General features: G+C 41.4%; 6 protein-coding genes across 7 annotated transcripts; 3 read left to right on the top strand and 3 right to left on the bottom strand.

The window, feature by feature from the left end:
- Window positions 1-8,067: 8,067 nt before the first annotated feature.
- LOC116655921 lies at window positions 8,068-8,841 on the bottom strand. Its single transcript, XM_032454938.2, has 3 exons — window positions 8,699-8,841; window positions 8,442-8,648; window positions 8,068-8,387 (listed from the first exon to the last, which is right to left on the bottom strand). Exons 1-3 carry the CDS (start codon window positions 8,784-8,786, stop codon window positions 8,326-8,328), a joined length of 357 nt encoding a protein of 118 aa, XP_032310829.2. The 5' UTR covers window positions 8,787-8,841; the 3' UTR covers window positions 8,068-8,325.
- On the bottom strand, window positions 8,279-9,504 carry LOC26513818. Of its 2 annotated transcripts, none has more exons than XM_014910049.2 (5): window positions 9,364-9,504; window positions 9,099-9,305; window positions 8,699-9,042; window positions 8,442-8,648; window positions 8,279-8,384 (listed from the first exon to the last, which is right to left on the bottom strand). In XM_014910049.2, exons 1-3 carry the CDS (start codon window positions 9,386-9,388, stop codon window positions 8,981-8,983), a joined length of 294 nt encoding a protein of 97 aa, XP_014765535.1. In that variant the 5' UTR covers window positions 9,389-9,504; the 3' UTR covers window positions 8,279-8,384; window positions 8,442-8,648; window positions 8,699-8,980. The 2 variants fall into 2 exon arrangements, with proteins under 2 accessions (XP_014765535.1, XP_044570851.1); XM_044714916.1 differs by having other exon boundaries at window positions 8,442-8,621.
- A 135-nt stretch (window positions 9,505-9,639) lies between these two features.
- Window positions 9,640-10,093, top strand: LOC6493250. The gene is made up of 2 exons (XM_001957321.2): window positions 9,640-9,899; window positions 9,958-10,093. Exons 1-2 carry the CDS (start codon window positions 9,668-9,670, stop codon window positions 10,029-10,031), a joined length of 306 nt encoding a protein of 101 aa, XP_001957357.1. The 5' UTR covers window positions 9,640-9,667; the 3' UTR covers window positions 10,032-10,093.
- A 605-nt stretch (window positions 10,094-10,698) lies between these two features.
- LOC6506724 lies at window positions 10,699-11,338 on the bottom strand. The gene is made up of 3 exons (XM_001957322.4): window positions 11,169-11,338; window positions 10,897-11,106; window positions 10,699-10,839 (listed from the first exon to the last, which is right to left on the bottom strand). Exons 1-3 carry the CDS (start codon window positions 11,191-11,193, stop codon window positions 10,778-10,780), a joined length of 297 nt encoding a protein of 98 aa, XP_001957358.2. The 5' UTR covers window positions 11,194-11,338; the 3' UTR covers window positions 10,699-10,777.
- A 167-nt stretch (window positions 11,339-11,505) lies between these two features.
- Window positions 11,506-11,992, top strand: LOC6493251. The gene is made up of 2 exons (XM_001957323.4): window positions 11,506-11,772; window positions 11,838-11,992. The coding sequence occupies exons 1-2, from the start codon at window positions 11,529-11,531 to the stop codon at window positions 11,897-11,899; spliced, it is 306 nt and encodes a 101-aa protein (XP_001957359.3). The 5' UTR covers window positions 11,506-11,528; the 3' UTR covers window positions 11,900-11,992.
- Window positions 11,993-12,143: 151 nt separating this feature from the next.
- On the top strand, window positions 12,144-13,862 carry LOC6493252 (vegetative cell wall protein gp1). Its single transcript, XM_032454869.2, has 2 exons — window positions 12,144-12,693; window positions 12,748-13,862. The coding sequence occupies exons 1-2, from the start codon at window positions 12,666-12,668 to the stop codon at window positions 13,701-13,703; spliced, it is 984 nt and encodes a 327-aa protein (XP_032310760.1). The 5' UTR covers window positions 12,144-12,665; the 3' UTR covers window positions 13,704-13,862.
- The last annotated feature ends 2,508 nt before the right edge of the window (window positions 13,863-16,370 follow it).

The raw sequence follows: 16,370 nt of genomic DNA, 5'->3' as shown, positions 1-16,370 counted from the left end.
GGACTTAATGAGAGCAGTCTGGCCGGGGGGTATGAAGGATCTAGTCTGCGGCACTGTCTGGACCAGGACACTATCGCCAACTAGTCATCGATATTTTGACCAACAATTCATCAAACTTTAAGTATTGCCAGACAGCGAGTTGAGGCACAGCCCACTTAACTAAACTGACAGTTCAGCTGCTACAATTTGGTCGATTAACGTCAGATCGCCAGACGATCCAGACTTTTGGAATCCCTGTTTTGCCTTATTTTTCCTCCCTTTTTTTTGTGGACTGTGGATTGGCCTCGCAACCTGTAGTCATCAATTCTCTGGAGTCGGACGTGGCCCAAAAAAGTGGCAGCTGCCTGGCTCGGTCAACAAACAACAGGCCAAAATCACTAAGTGGTCTGCAGGTAGCTGGCAGACGGCAGCAGGAGGCACGATCAATGATCAATGATCTTCAGGACAAAGGGCAAGGTAAGGTTAGCACTCACCTTACCTTGTGCACTGAGAACAATATATCTTTAAAGTTAATGAACTATAGTTTGTAGGTGGAGTTCTGAATAAAATACGCGACTTGAAAGAAAAATATTCGGCAAGTGTACTATGAACCCCTGACAGCAGGCAGGTGACTTTTTACCTTCTGTTTTTTTCTGTTTGAATTATGAAATTATGCATCCAAACGAAAGTTAATCCCCACAAGATGTGAACTCCCCATTGATGCCAGAGATTTCCTGAACATTATACGAAATGTGATCAGATCTCTATCAGCATCAGATGTATGTATAATTAAAAATCGTTCATTTGGCTCGTTTTCATTATCGCCAGCCGAAAATCTATTGATTGCCTTTCCAGGAACCTCGTTTCTGGCTTGTTAGTTTAACAAGCCAAAGAAGCTGCGACTGAGACTGCGGCTGGCCATTAATTCTGGCCAAATGAATGGTCAGCCGAGCGGACCAGACTGTGCTCCATCTGTTCCAACCGATGGCTAGCTGGAGAGAGAGTTGGCTGATGGCCGCGTTTGGTGGCCCGGACGAGGCCAGAACGCGTGTCTGCATTTAATTTAATAATACGGTGTCATGTAGCAGTTGTTAGGATGCGCTAAATGCCCCATCCTTTGTCTACTTTCTGTGGGCATCTGTTTGAGTTTTGTAATCCAATGCCCCGACAACCGGCTCTCGTAGACAAAAGCAAGCTGCTGTCCTCCAAAAAAACCTGAACCTCAGTCCTGAGCCTTCAGCCCTGAACCTGAACCCCGATGGAAATTATAGCAAAGTGATGTTCATTTGAGACGCGTCTTCGCATTTGTATGCTAACAAGGGCGTGTGCTGGAATGGACATTAGAGCAGAGGTGCCTGAACGGTTTTCCTACAATTAAATACGAGAAAGTGCGGAACGATCCTTCAACCGATATCTGATCTCCACTTACCTCAAGTGACTCTCTTCCACTTAACAGCTTTAGATCGTATCTTTGAGTACGTGAAGTAACCGTGAGATATGATGCAAATATGAGATAAGTATCTTTCTTTTTCAAGATGACCACACAGTGACTTTCTCATGTTATACTAACCTTTCACTGAAAAGGATATAGAATTCTTCAACAGCCATTTTTTTTATATTTTGTTTTTAGATTAACAAGTATAATTTTTATTATAATTTTTTCAAAATTACTCGTACCATTCCTGAAGAAAAAAATCTTCAAAGTGGTTCTCTGTTTTTGCATTCATGTCGGTATGCCATAATTCCTTTGATATTCACTGTTTTTTTACGATGTCCTCATCCTGATTATCATACCCATCAGTGGAATGTCCTCGTACTTATTACATATGCAAATGGCAAACAGATTTATATACACAGGACTCCAACTAACTTTTATACCCCAAAGTTTGCAAATGTTCTGTGAGTTCTCTGCACCCTCGTACAATTCAAATGCAAATCCCCAAACTAATTTTTGTTTCGACAAAATATTCACGGCTCGTTGCACATTGTGGCCCAGGATCAGAATCAACGTCAACATCAACCCTTTTGAGGGCTCGCCAGCTGGTCCATGGCCAATACACAATGCACTATATAAATATGTATAATACAATCATAAAAATTTGCCACAAAAGCCACTTGGAAATATTAAAAACAGCCGCAGGACAATGACAGTCACGCTCTTCAATAAATCGCTTACGCACAACTTCTCCCTTTCGCCCCTTTGGAGTGATGAAAAATTTTTCATTTTCCTTTCCGTCCATGACTTCAGTCAGTATTCTATGTACATGCAATAAAATCTAATAATTTCGGGGCTTTTTTGGGGGTTGCGATGCCAATTTCTGGGAGGCTGTCGCTGACAAAACAGTTACCAACAATTGGCAACACTTGTGTGGGTGGGAGTGGGTGTCCGGGTGTCCAACCCACCCTCAAGTAGTGCACTTGCCACAGAAAGTGGTGGGAGGATGGTTGGGGGTAGAGGATTAGTCCTGGAGATTTTTTGGGGGAGTTATTGCAATCAAAACGAAATCATTTTTATGCGATCCCTTCGCTTCCCTTCCGCACGACAAGCTCCTCGCTCTGATATATGAGATGTAATTAAAGTCCGGACCACGAAATCAGTTTTGGTTTAGTGCAATAGTTTTGCGGTGGAGTGTGCCGAGTGGCTCAGTATGGGTGGATGGTTGGCTGACGGGGCTGAGTGGGCGGTGGGGCGTGTCGTTGATTGCAAATTGGTCCATGGCCTGTTGGTGACGTGTCTTTGATTACGCCGCAAGTCGCTGGCGCTGTCATCGTGTTCCTGGCGTCTGGCTTCCGGATTCCGGGATTCTGGGATACTGTCGTCTGGCTTCTGGCCGAGATTCTCGCCTCTGCTCTCCGCCCCGTCCCTGCTGTTTGTTTTTAATATAAATGCAAATTTCGCCAGCGGCATTCGCCAGGCGTCGAGCATACATATGTGTTTGTGCGAGAAGGCCTGTTCCGGAGATCTGTCATAATTAATATTTTGAAGCTTTGGCCACCACATCGCAATGCGTACGGGATGTCTCGTGCTAGTTGCAGGACGAATATTAAACAGGACATGGATCACACTTAAATAACCAACCTGTGATTTGCTCTTGATTGCATTACTTAAGTCTTTAATAAAGTCGTCGATTTATTAAGTAATCTCTCTTTAATTAAATACATTTTAAGCTATTCTTCCACGTAACAAAAAACTCCTAAAAAATATTAATCCATAGAGTATTTGATATGAAAACCCATTTTCCAACAGTGTATTTTAACAACTATACCTCCTCCGGCCTATAGTAGTGCAATCTAAAGTTTTTGACAGCCCCGTACTTCACTTTACTGCCAAGCCCCAAAAGGATCAGAGTCCTTTGCCCAGTGTCCACCGTCCTGTGTCGTGTCTCTCCAGTGACCAAAGGCCTGCGAGTGCGATGGTCCTTTTCGGAAACCCGAGTGAGGGTTTAATTTATGACTTGCAATTAGCAGTTGGCAAATGTGTAATTTTCATAGATGCAAAAGCCTTTTCGGAGTTGATATATAATGATAGGCTATGCCTCCGCAGGATATTCCGGCTAATCGAGATTTGAATTTGGCCAAAGCCAAGAGGGACCCAGAACAGTTTAGACAAAAGCCCGTTTAAACTTTTAAGTGGACTTGGATTGCCGAATATTAGGTTTCGTTTTAAAAGTTCCTGTAAAATGTTTTAAATTTTACTCCACTCAGAGTTCAGGAAGGATAAGCATTCCGTAATAATAGTTTTCAGGAGAAAAACTATCTTTTCTCTTTAAATTTTGCAACTATGAAGAAAAATGCAATACTTCAGATTCCTTTGCAATTCAACGCAGTACAACAGTAATTTCTCCGCTTAAGAGTCCAGAGTCCGGACATTTCTCCTCCGTAAGCTCAAATATTTATAATGCTGTCCAACACTTGGTTGACCACAAAGAGCAACACAACCCGTACAGTAGGACCCGTACCCGCACCCGCACCCGTATCCGGACTCTGACTCGGACTCGGACCATTGACCGCAGCCCGAAAAACACAAACACAAGTGGACAATCGGGAGGGGTTGGCTCCGAAGGGGATAAAAACAATAAATTGATTTTTGTATCTCATCGTTGAACAAGTGCGGCGGGAACTCCGAACAGAGGGAATAAATATTCACAGTCCTTGGCTGCACACACGCCCCGATAATTATGAAATTTGAGGCAAAGAAAATCTAAAAACTCCAAACCCCGATTCAACAGTCCCGAAAATAAAAGAAACCAACAAATTTCTACAGAAAGCAAAAAGCAATTTATGATGAGGAACACGCCCCGAAAACTTTCAAGGAGCGACGACGTTTAACTGCAAAACGCCCTACACGGCGGGCGTGGCCGGACAGCAGACATTTCAAAAGGATACCAAAACCGACTCGAAGGACAATGCCAGAAAGCAGGCAACAACATATGCGAAAGGGATAATAATTCACCGACCAAAAAGGCGATGGGAACAATGGTCCTCGTCGCATAACTCAGGCGCGCCAGATGAACTACGAATCCAAAAAGAAGAAGGAGCTGACCGACCGCATTATGGACTTTGGCCTGGGATTGCGATTGGGATCGGCTCTAATTCAAAGGACACGCGCGCAGCGGGAGATGTACTATGTCCTTTGGCCATGTTTGATGTGCGGCGGTGCCTTGAAATTGACATTTAATGAGAAGAATCCTCGCTCCCACAACCAGTGCCGATGGGATTTTTACTTAGACACTTGAAGAAAAATCCTACTAAGTCCTTAGGTTATAAATTTTAATAAACATTGATTAAGCATTTTATTTAAAGGAAATTATATACCTAGATTTTAAAAGTTATGTTTAATAAATACAATAAGTACCCAATATTCCGGACTTATTTTATAGGACCAGTGCTTAAAATCCTTTAAAAATCCATTAGGAACTAATATCTAATAACTCTTAAATTTATAATAATTTTTTCTGAGTGCCTTCCCATAATTTGAGACTGGCAAGCAGAGCTCGTTTGTGCAACACCTTTTGTTATCGCCGAAAACACTTGTCCTGCCTGGCCGGAGTGGAGTTCCCCGCCCCGTTCTATCCAGTCGATTGGCAAATATTACATTGTGTTACCTGCATCGTCACTTGTTTGTTGTCTGGCTATCGTCTGGTCGATGGGGATTTTCGATTAGCTCTCACACATATCAAAATCGGACGTTAATTGTTTTCAGGTTCGTGGCATGTCAACGGCTCCGAGATCACGTCCCCGAGATTCATTGGAGTTTTTCAACTGGATTTATCTGTCTAGCCGGTTGAATTTTATGGATTTGTTTTGTCTTTTTTGCACTGAGATTGCAACAATTACTTATGAATCATGGAGGAGCCACTTAACGACTCTTTGAAGTGAGCTATGATTTTAATGCAATTTACTAGTAGAGGAATATATTTTCTTAAATCTTACAGAGATAGTCCGGAAGCTCATCCATTATTTTCCTCTTTAAGATTAACTTTATTTACTTGCCATTAAAATCAGAGTATTCTCACTTCACACACCTCGAGTTGAGAGCGGAGTTTGACTTTTGCTCTTTTGTTTGCCATTCGATGAATTAAAATCCTCGGCTCACACGCAAACATATCAGAGAAAAACAAACAAGTGCTGAGCCGAGACAAGGGTTCTCCACACTGACCGCATTGCGGCCAAGTGCCGGTCACATTTTGACCAAAGAGCACCAGCTGCCACCCGGTGGAAGGCAATCCCTTATCCACCCACCACTACCACCCTCAAGCTCCCCCCAGAATAAGAACCATCAAGCCACCACAAATTCCACCCGCGAAACAAGCAACTGAATTCTAATAATTTTTAAACAAAACAAACTTCCTGGCCACATGCCTCATGCCACATGCTACATGCCTCATGCCTCATGCCCATGCACTTGGAGCATTCTGTCGCATTATAGAAATTACAATGAGCACAAGTTTAGAGAAATTCGTTTCGAAATTTCACGCCACCGTCTGTGACGAAATTTTTTAACGGCAAAGGACAAGTGCAGCCGGGCCAGGATGATTCACCCCCTTTTTACATTGTCCTGATATCGTCCTGAGGGCAACCCTCGCTTCAAATTGTGGCAAGTGGAAAAAGGTTGCAATTCGAAACCCAAAAAAAGCATCACAACCCCGCAGACACAGTTGCCATTTTTAATCAGCATGAAACTTCCCAGTACCCCTGACATCCACCCGCATCCTTGTATTCCGCCTGTTCAGCTATTTAAGGACTCCGGAGATTCCCCCGAATTAAAACTGAGCCGAAAATGAAAATTTCTATACTGCGTTGGTAGTTCGGTTTTTTGTTAAAAGGCAGCATAAATAAATGCATGAATTCCAAAGCAATTTTGATGTTGACATTGAGTAATGTTGGCTCCGTTCAGCCTGGCTGGGTTACTTCACGACTCCCAGCCTCCCGGATTCAGTTACGGACTTAAACCCAGTCAGTCCGGTGGGTGGTTGTTTGGCCTGGCATTTTCATATCATTTTCGAATATTACATGCGGATTAGCATTTCCTCATCGGGATTGCAACAAAACGTGTGCCCATCGATGGTGGGTTTTCGTCCACAAGGGGGTGGTTCGATGCAATATGGGAGGTTGGCGGCTGGATGGTAGAATGGTGGAGTGGCCTGCCCTTTGTCTGGGGAGTGTGCTGTCGATTACCCCCGAAAGGTGTTTTTTAGTTTTCTTAAAGGTTTTTGTCGAGATAAATTAAAGCTTCCGAGGGGGAGTCTGGTAAGAGATATTAAAATGGGGGGAAATTATTGTAGCTAGATCTTGGAAAGCAGGCTGAGTTTAAGGATAATTTCGAAAAGCTTTCCTAATTATTTAATATCTTGACACTATTTAAAGTGTTTATCCTTAAGTAAGACAAACAACTATAATAAATAGTTGGTTTGAGAAGCCTTCTCATTGAGAAAAAGAGTTGCCAAAAGTTTTCAGTTCTTCGGTAAACTTGTTCAAATCCCCGCCATTTCATTCATAGTCCTAAAAACTCAAATAGCTCTCCTCATTTTCAGACTTGGATAAACTTGCCATAATCTTAGCATATACCTTCAACAACTTTTGGCTTTTACAGCCCGAGTTCTGGACAAGTTTAAGGAATTTCTCAAATCAACAGCCTTTCACAAACCAAATGAACACGAAGGGGAGGTGTTCAAGAGCCTCGGGAAGGGCTGAGGGAAGGGAAACCCTACGTCGAACTAACTTTTCAATTTTCTTTTCACGCTCGCATTTTACAAGCTGCTACATGATTAGGGTCGATGGTGTGGCATGCAGCCCCTAATCCCTCCCCAAAACGCCGCCCCTGACATCTGTAACAAGCTGCCAAATTTCACACTCAGTTCCAGTTTCAGAAATAGCCCGGAACACCTAACGAAGTCAAAGTTTTCGTGAGGGTTTATGGGGCATCAGTGCTTGTATCTGTATATCTCAATCCTGTCATCACAGCGATTGTAATCATAATCAAATTCACTGAAAATTTTATTATTAACTGACAGTTTATTAAAAACTCATTCGGTTACCCTGGCCCTGCTCTAGTCCTGGCTCTGATTTGTTTGCGGGATTTCTATTTACTTTACCAGTCCCCCTCAGACCTTGTTATCGAGATCCTGGGCACATGTCCGCCTGGGCTTAGTCGGTATGGGATGTCTGATTACCGACGCTAGATAAATATTAAGCAACTATACGAAGAGGAGAGCTCTTCCTCACGGATCCGGAATCCGTCCGGGTGACGACATCATCGTGGGGCCCGTAAACAGTTTCCTCTACGTAATTGACTCTGCCCCGCCAAAGGGCAAAACTGCTTCTCCCCCAAAATAATATCAAAATGGTAATGAAATTTTGGTGCTTCGAGTGCTATATATACATCCAAATATATATACATATAAAATGGGGGAATCCCATCCTTCTGAAATTGTTATTGTTGTTTTTTTGGCACGTGGCACGTGCAACATGGCCAGGAAATGCCTTGGAATTGAATTTTATTTTTATTTTAGTTAAGAGTTTTTTGTTTTCTGGCACTTAGCCCGCGGGCTTCATGTAATTATTTTGGATCTCTCTTCTAGCATGTGATTAGATTTTTCAGCAAAAGTTTATTCAGCTTTGTTGTCGCTTGATGATAATTAAAAATGATTGGCTCATAAATACTTCCTCATGTTGAGGGAGATCTATGTGTAAATAAATAAAGAAACACCAGAAGCCCTGAAGGTAAAGAAAATATTCCACTTGAGAAGGATATAAGGGGTTGCATTGATCTAGCGAGGGTAAAAATTATGCAAATTAATCAAAAGCATAGTTTTAATCTTTTTGGAAATATGAAACAAAATATTTTTACAACTGCATTACATCCGCGATATTTTCACAGTTTACATCCAAGCGATTCATCTGGCCTACTATAAAATAAATATTTGTAAAATAATTTTCTAAAACAACATTTTTTATCTTACACAAACAAATGGCAGCTTGTAATTCACAGCGAGTGAGGTTACTCCACTTGGAACCAATTTCCAGACTACAATTTTTATTAAAAGAATTGGTAGTGGCATTATATTTTCCAACTTTTGTTTCAGATTCTTGGCATTTTAGTAGAAAATCATTGCACTTAAAGACGTCTGAAAAGTAGTTCGCTGAAGCCATCATAAAAATGGTAAACACTTTTAAAGAGTTTAAATAGGAGATTCAAGTATAGATTATTTTAACTCACCTACAATACCAAAATATTTATTAAACATTTCGAAACTTACTAAAGATATAGAGTTTCTAGACTTTACTTTATAAGCAGATTTTGCCATATGGTTTTAATAATGGGAGCTCGCAGCTGTTTATTATCAGTAAAATTGTTTCTTTTCTTTATTTATTTTATCAGAATTTTTGAATTCATTCTTTTAGCTTTACTTTACCTGGTAATATGAGGGTATAGTACAAAGATATATACTTTTTATTTTATGATTTATTTATAAGATTACACTGTTTATTCGTTATTTAATTAAAAGCCCAGAACTTCCGCGATATTATTGCAAGACATGTCATCACAACGTTGAAGTATCACTGAAAGTGAAATCCATTAGGTAATAAGCTAAAAAACTATTTGAAATATATCCTACGAATGCAAGTGGCCTTCTCCATTTCACATCGAGATACATTATTCCATCTTCCCCGACGTTCACGACGACAATGACGATTATACGAATCTATGGTTTCATCAAACCTTCCTATAGCAGTTGTATGACTCTGACAATCGCGAAATATATCCTCACAGTATTCGCGATTTCTTTGAGCAGAAATCTGTGATACGATAATCGCACAAAGGACTACCAGAAAATTCAAGATGGAATATGAAAAATATACAAGAATTGACTCAAAACTTACCCAATAAAAGTGAGAGTTTCAGCATTTTTGTTTCATCGAAATAAAAACATACATTGACTTATTTTGATCTCGAGCAGTATTTATATAAACTATACTCTTGAAAGATCTTGAAAGTGGGTCATCTCCTTGTTCTTATTTCATTCAGTTAAGGATCGTTAAAATGGTTTTAAAGCTTATTATCATTTGCTCTGGTTTTAAAATAGAATTAATTCTTTGTTTCAAGCAGATCTCAAATGTTTTCTCAATGACAAATTAATATATAAAACCAGATGCCAGAAAGTGGCGTGAAAAGACAGTTTTCAAAATGCAATCACAGGTAGTTTTCTCCTTGATTTTCATCCTGTGCTTTCTTTCTGTAAAAGCTCAGCGACCGGACTGCCGCAGGCTTAGGGAGAATTGTAGACCCTGTACTAATCGGTTAGTGGATCCTGTCAATAATGTGGAATTTATAAACAGGGACTGCCGCGAAAAGGTCGGAGATCGATGGATTTGGCGCGATGTGAAGCGCTGTGACATGCAGATCGTGGCTTGTGAGAGTAAGTTTCTAGTTTTATCTTTAAAAACTATTTACTTTATTTGTGAATTTTTTTTCAGATCACAATGTTAGATTGGACTGTGAAAATGTGGCTAGATTGGCTGGTATGCGAAGACGCCGTGGCGGTGAATGAATATAATTTATAATTTTTTGCTTAAAAAATTTTTTAAATAAAAATTCTTTGGGATAACTGACTATGATTAGGTTTTGATAAAAAAATATTTGGTGTATCACTTTATCATTTAGATGCAAATTTTTAAAACATTGGCTATGTATAGTTTTCTATCTCGTGCATCCGGTTTCGTAGACTGCCGCCCAAATTGATAGTAGCCTTTTTGAGCTCTCTAAGGCATGTGATTCGTTACTTTGTACATGAACTTCCGTCCATATATCATTATAAGATAAATTAATGATAACTATTATATTACTCACTATATTAGCGAGGTACACTATTTGTTTTCAGCTAGCTCATCAAGTACAGCAGACTTTTTAAGCTAAGAGTCGGTCACTACCTCCATTATACTCAGTTTTTTCTTAAAAATCGGTTGATTGACTTAAAAATATGTCCGAAAAAAATATATTAGATCTTCCCGATCACTGCCTGCCGAATTAATCAAAATTACTTAGAGGCCAAATTGGAGTCATTGGAGTTCTGCAATTTCGACGAAATAAAGTTATCGTTGTTTCATCAAATAGGGATATAGAACTTTCCTTTAACTTAATTTTGAATTTATGCTTTAAGACAGATTTCATTATATCTTTCTTCTGAGTAATAATTAAAAAAAAAACTATTTGAACCATTTTACAATGCATATTTGTTTTTATTTTATGAAACTTTGTAGATAGTTTTAAATGATTAAAAGTCTTCCACCGCCTTTCCTAAGAACGGAGGCTGTCAGCCACATTTTTGCAGGTTGGATTGTCGCAGCGAACCATGGTCACTGAAATAGAAATCCTCATGAATAAATAAAAAAACCAAAGTTAGAAATAAAACTTACATATACAGGAAGCCCGGACTAGTTCACATCGGGTAATGTTCCTCCAGTTGCGATCGGCTCGTCGGCAGTGGTTATTGTAAATAGTTACTGTGTCATCCACTGTGCCCACTTGTCGCTCATGACGAACACACTCGGCGGTCAAGCGGTCGCAGAACCTTCGACCCTCCGGATCCTGGGCTTTGATTTGGACCACCAACAGACAGCAAAGAGCTACGAGTTGGAGTTTCTAAATCATAATCAAAATCACAAAACAAAAATCAAAAAGATCTCACCAAAAGCCAACAGAAGTTTAGACATCGCAGCTACTTTTCAGATGCAACTTGAGATCAACTCTAGCTAGATGGAATGGTAGTCCTTGCTATTTATACCCTTAGTTTTCTTTCTATTTTATAAAGTATTTAATTGTCCAATAAACATCTGTTTAATACATTTTTGTCGTCCGGGTCGTCGTCTTCAATCAGTTCGATTGGGGACAGATCTGTTTCTTTATCCGTAAAGGCAAACATTGTATGATCTCTCAAAGGAACAGCTGTGATCTTTGTGGGAATAGTTTGAGGGATGAGCTTCCTGGATGGCCCACCTTATAAAAAGCGCGATCCGATATCCAATACCATCAGTAGAAAATCCCCAAAATGAACTTTAAAATGCAGTTGGCAAGTATTCTCTCCGTTGTCCTGATCATCTGCTGTGTCATCATTCATGGTCAGCAGCCGGACTGTCGGAAATTGAGGGAGACCTGCGAAAAGTGCGTCCGACGTCTCAATAATCCCATCAATAATGTGGACTTTATGAATGATGGTTGCCGGGAGAAATTGCGACGAACCTACGAATGGAAGAACCAAACCCGCTGCGATCTTCAGGTTATAGCCTGCGGATGTGAGTTTGGCAGACCAGAAAATAATTTTGAGTAATCATTTGAATTTAATAATTCTACTTTCCAGCCCATGATAAAAAACTGGATTGTGATATCATTGCCCAAATAGTTGGAATGCGCAGACGTTAGTATAAATCGGAGCTTATGATTACTTAATCCCACCATCGAAAAAATGTTAAAGTAGTTTTTTGCCAAAATAAACAATGCATATTTGTGAAGAGATTTGAGTTGGTTACCCAAACTGGTCTGACCAAAGACGGATTTGTGCCCTGTGTCTTGGCCCCAGACTTGTTTGTGGTCTTGGCCTTCAATTTTTCGTTCGAAGCCCTTCCAAGAATCAACCTTCGGACGTCGGGCTGCATCCACCACGTACGTGGCATTATCGTAAAGAGGAGCCCAGAGCAGCCCAGCATCGCGATGAGTTGAGCCATCACGCACAGCACATCGTCATGCTTGTCTGGCACTTGATGCATCCTCGTCATTTCGTCTGGCAGTTCTTCAAAATCTTCCCACCAAATCCCCCCGTAAGTCTTTTTCAAAAACATAATTTTTCAAACGAAATTGTTTTGATTTTCTTGATGCCATAAAAAATGGGAATTTATTACTTGGCGGTCTGAGATTACAGCTCTGACATGGCTTAGGAGCAAGGAGAAGTTCATCTTGCCAGCTGAACTTGGGAAAAAATTCCACAGCATGAGCAAACTGAATGGCGCCTATTTATAATTTATTTATTTGCTTTACAATTTTATGTGATCTGGGTTCATATCTAAAATTAAAATATATTCGAAGGGACATCGTAATTATTTACACAATTGTCGTGGCTCAGTACTATAAATGATGGGGATTGAGTGGCTGAAACACACAGTTTTCGATAACTTGGTTCTGGAGCTTCAACATGAAGCTCACCGTGGTCTGTGTTCTTGGTAAGTTGGCAGAAAATTTTAGCTGAATCGTCTACTAAAGGATTCTTTCCATAGTGGCCTTTGTTGTCCTGCAATATGTGGGAAGTGGCGATGCTTGCCTGGAAGTTATTGAAAAAGCCCTAGGTATCGAGCCTTGTCACCAAGGTGGCAAGAAACAACCCCACAGAGGACCCGCCAAGGAACCCAATAGGAGACCCGAAAGGCAACCCAACAGGCAACCCAACAGGCAACCCAACAGGAGACCCGAAAGGCAACCCAACAGGAGACCCGATAGGCAACCCAACAGGAGACCCAATAAGGGTAATGAACCATGTGGTTGTAAGCCTGCGAGACCAGAACCAAGGCCCAATAAAGGTGGAAGACCACTTGGTCCTGGACCAGTCATTACAAGGCCCCATAAGAGAGAAAAACCCGGTTGTCCAGGATCCGAAAGGCCCAGACCCAACCATCCCAACCGTCCAAGACCAGGACTGCCTCATAAGCCGAAGCCCGGAAAGCCTGAGCCTTCTTGTCCAGGAAAGACGCATCCTTCATGCCCAAATAAGCCTCCCTCGAAGTCGCCGCCTTGCTCTGAAAACTCTACTCCGAAGCCGCCATGCTCAGAAAATACTACTCCGACCTCACCAACAAACTCGCCGCCTTGCTCTACTCCGAAGCCGCCATGCTCAGAAAATACTACTCCTACCTCACCAACGAACTCGCCGCCTTGCTCTGGAAACTCTACTCCGGAGCCTCCATGCTCAGAAAATACTACTCCGACTTCACCAACTAATTCGCCTCCTTGCTCTGGAAACTCTACTCCGAAACCGCCATGCTCAGAAACCACTACTCCGCCTCCTTGTGAAGAAAGACCTCCACCTTGTGAGGAAAGCCCATCTCCCCCTTGTGATGGAAACCAACCTCCTCCTTGTTGGGGATACCCTTGTGTGGAAGTACCTACGCCCCCTTGCGAAGAGGTGCCTCCCTGTGTCAACCCCGGTGGTCCAATATGTTTTGCAACTATAGATTAGTTATCCGTTCTAAAAGAGCAGCTGTGAATAATTCACAAAATTCACACGAATCTCAGGACATACATTATTGACGATCGGAAAGGATCTTGGATAAAAAAAACTTCGAAGCCCAAAATTCGTTCATTGTTAATTCATAAATAAAATTGTTATGCATTTAAAGTCTTTTAACTTTTAAAGATTCCCTTAGAGAGCTATTAGGCAATACTACTAGTATACTATACTAGTTTACTAAAAATCTCAATATATATTTAATGTAATCTTTGTGAAGGCGTAAGGGAGCCTTAGTGAAGTGCTTTTTAAATACTTGTAGCGGTTTAAGCTTTTACCCTTACCATGTGGACAGGCTGCCCCAAATCCCAAAACTCCCACCCGATAACCACTTCAGTCCACGTCATGAACATGATTATGTACTTTATGAATGTGCATAGCGAAGATTTAGGTATCTAAGCCGTAACGAAGTGACAATACTCTATCTATCAAGGGGTATGGGTATTCATACCATTCTAAATCCATTTAAAAGCGGGTAGTTGGATGAGGTTAAAGCCTTTAAAGTTTAAACTTCAGGGGTATTTGTGAGAAGAACAGGGTGTTACATACTCAAAGCTACTTAAAGGGGTATGGCTTTGTCTTTATTGCAATGCCCATCTTTATTCATATACTATATTATAATACTCTCTTATTAAAAGTTTCGAATCTCCTCTTAAAATGTTAGAGCATCGATGGTGATGATTTTTTCACTTCGACTGTGCCAACTGCTTATATAATATTTGAAAATTGAAAATCTTTTTGGCGCTGCACTTGAAAAATGCTTAGACCAGGCCTTGATGATGAACTTTGTAAAACTCTTGACCACATTTGCCGCACCCGTTCCCGCCGATCCCCTCTCCAGCCCTGCACCTTTTGTAGCGACGTCGTCTTTCCGTTCCTCTTTCTGGCCATGTCTGACCAGCTGACGTCCAGAGAGTGGTTTGGGGCCAGAGAACGGGTATGGGGAATGCAATGCACTTGACTTTAGCGCCACTTGTAAGTGTAAATTTTATTTGAGCCAGCAAAGTACGTACACATGTAGACACTCACATATAACCATGCCCTTTGTCAAGTGCTCCTCCAAGTGCTCGGATTTGGACTTGGTCTTGGACTTGGCTCTGGAAGTGGTCCGGCACTGGTGGAGAGTGGGTCTCGGTTTCGATGTCGATGTCGGTCTTTGGAACGGAGTTTGGCGTCGTGTCGCTGACAGCTAAGTGGTGATAATCGCTTTTGAATTGAATTTCAGCAAGAATATTTACACGCAGACAAAGTTGAAATTCAAAAATGCAACAGGGACTGAGGTGGCAGGGCTTGGACCCTGTCCATAGTTCGGGCACAAAAAGAGGCGTCATTTGTTGGCTTTGTTCCGTCTCTGTCTCCCTCTTCGAGCATCTCACTTCCACTTATTCGGAGTCCGGGCCCTTGCCCCCCAAAATTTCTGTAGCTTTGGTTTTTGTGTTTTGACTGTGGCTTTATTCCAAATGCTGAAATGTAGGAGGCAACCGGAGGGAGGGAGGTAGCAGGTCCTGCGGTTTGTTTGGCTGGTTACTGTGGCTTCTAATTTGCGAACTGGATTGTATGGCTTAAAGGAACGAATGGACGACAACTCAGCTGGACTTGTAAGTCATTAAATCAGGGCTTAAAGTCTTAAGCGCCGCAACTGAAATAGTTTCTGCCACAAAGTTTGTGGGCGTTAAATAAGTTAACTGACTCAAGTTACTTAGGGACTATTCCATAAATTAAATTGCAATAAAGGCCATAGAATTTGGGTCATTTTTTTCCCCCATTACCCATTACAGGTGAATTAATTCAAAACATTTTTTACGGCATTATATAAACTAAAGCTTTTTACAAGTTGCATGTCACAATTATTGATTATTCAGCATTGACTACCGAAATGCAAACTATTGCTCTGATTTTAGGTAATTATGGCTTAATCAAGTATGATTACCCGAACTAATCCCTGCTTGTTTCAGTAATCACTTGCATATTTCTGACTATTGAGGCTCAGGAGCACCGGGATATATGCCAAAGGATGGATGCTAGGTGTCTAAGCCAGGAGACAAGAATCGGAAAATCCAACGATATCACCAAAGTCTTTAACCAAAAATGTCACCGTCGCATCCAAAATTGGCAAGCTGTTTCCAGATGTGAAATGACTCGAGCCGCTTGCCACAGTCTGTATTAATTAGTCAGCACCATACATTTTCATTCAACTCAACTAATTTTCAGTTACACTGTTGGGCTGTGAAGTGATGTCCTGTGAGAATGTCAAGAAAGCCCTCGGACCTCTACATGCCAGAATTGGATGCGCTTGCACCACTCACAGAACAACTCCTCGACCTAGAACCACTCGTAGAACCACTCGAAGAACAACTTCTAGACCTCGAACCACTCGTAGAACTACTCGTAGAACAACTTCCAGGTCTCGAACCACACGTAGGACTACTTCTAGGCCTCGTACTACCCAAAGACCTAGAACCACTCGAAGAACTCCTGCACCTCGACCCCCACCTACAACGACCCATCAACCTCCTAGGACCACGCGAGCTCCATTAACTAGGCCTCCGCCTCCTTGGCCGCCAGGACATAAAAATCCATTTGGAAAATGAGTTTTACAAAACTCCAAATAATATACAA

The sequence above is a fragment of the Drosophila ananassae genome, chromosome 2R, assembly GCF_017639315.1.
Source record: "Drosophila ananassae strain 14024-0371.13 chromosome 2R, ASM1763931v2, whole genome shotgun sequence".
NCBI classification, from domain to species: Eukaryota; Metazoa; Arthropoda; class Insecta; order Diptera; family Drosophilidae; genus Drosophila; species Drosophila ananassae.
Note: the sequence above shows the minus strand (reverse complement) of the source record. Positions and strands in the feature narration are given on the sequence as shown.

What these genes read in the sequence shown, in the direction of transcription:
- LOC6493251 (XM_001957323.4), top strand. Translation starts at nt 11,529, where the DNA reads ATGAACTTTAAAATGCAGTTGGCAAGTATTCTCTCCGTTGTCCTGATC. An exon ending in TCAGGTTATAGCCTGCGGAT is followed by an intron (nt 11,773 to 11,837) that starts GTGAGTTTGGCA and finishes TCTACTTTCCAG; the next exon opens with CCCATGATAAAAAACTGGAT.
- LOC6506724 (XM_001957322.4), bottom strand. Translation starts at nt 11,193, where the DNA reads ATGTCTAAACTTCTGTTGGCTTTTG. An exon ending in TAAACTTCTGTTGGCTTTTG is followed by an intron (nt 11,107 to 11,168) that starts GTGAGATCTTTT and finishes TCCAACTCGTAG; the next exon opens with CTCTTTGCTGTCTGTTGGTG. An exon ending in AGTCCGGGCTTCCTGTATAT is followed by an intron (nt 10,840 to 10,896) that starts GTAAGTTTTATT and finishes TTTCTATTTCAG; the next exon opens with TGACCATGGTTCGCTGCGAC.
- LOC26513818 (XM_014910049.2), bottom strand. Translation starts at nt 9,388, where the DNA reads ATGCTGAAACTCTCACTTTTATTGG. An exon ending in GAAACTCTCACTTTTATTGG is followed by an intron (nt 9,306 to 9,363) that starts GTAAGTTTTGAG and finishes ATTTTCTGGTAG; the next exon opens with TCCTTTGTGCGATTATCGTA. An exon ending in GGAGAAGGCCACTTGCATTC is followed by an intron (nt 9,043 to 9,098) that starts GTAGGATATATT and finishes TTTCACTTTCAG; the next exon opens with TGATACTTCAACGTTGTGAT.
- LOC6493250 (XM_001957321.2), top strand. Translation starts at nt 9,668, where the DNA reads ATGCAATCACAGGTAGTTTTCTCCTTGATTTTCATCCTGTGCTTTCTT. An exon ending in GCAGATCGTGGCTTGTGAGA is followed by an intron (nt 9,900 to 9,957) that starts GTAAGTTTCTAG and finishes ATTTTTTTTCAG; the next exon opens with ATCACAATGTTAGATTGGAC.
- LOC116655921 (XM_032454938.2), bottom strand. Translation starts at nt 8,786, where the DNA reads ATGGCAAAATCTGCTTATAAAGTAAAGTCTAGAAACTCTATATCTTTA. An exon ending in TAAATATTTTGGTATTGTAG is followed by an intron (nt 8,649 to 8,698) that starts GTGAGTTAAAAT and finishes ACTCTTTAAAAG; the next exon opens with TGTTTACCATTTTTATGATG. An exon ending in ACAAGCTGCCATTTGTTTGT is followed by an intron (nt 8,388 to 8,441) that starts GTAAGATAAAAA and finishes TTTATTTTATAG; the next exon opens with TAGGCCAGATGAATCGCTTG.
- LOC6493252 (XM_032454869.2), top strand. Translation starts at nt 12,666, where the DNA reads ATGAAGCTCACCGTGGTCTGTGTTCTTG. An exon ending in CACCGTGGTCTGTGTTCTTG is followed by an intron (nt 12,694 to 12,747) that starts GTAAGTTGGCAG and finishes TTCTTTCCATAG; the next exon opens with TGGCCTTTGTTGTCCTGCAA.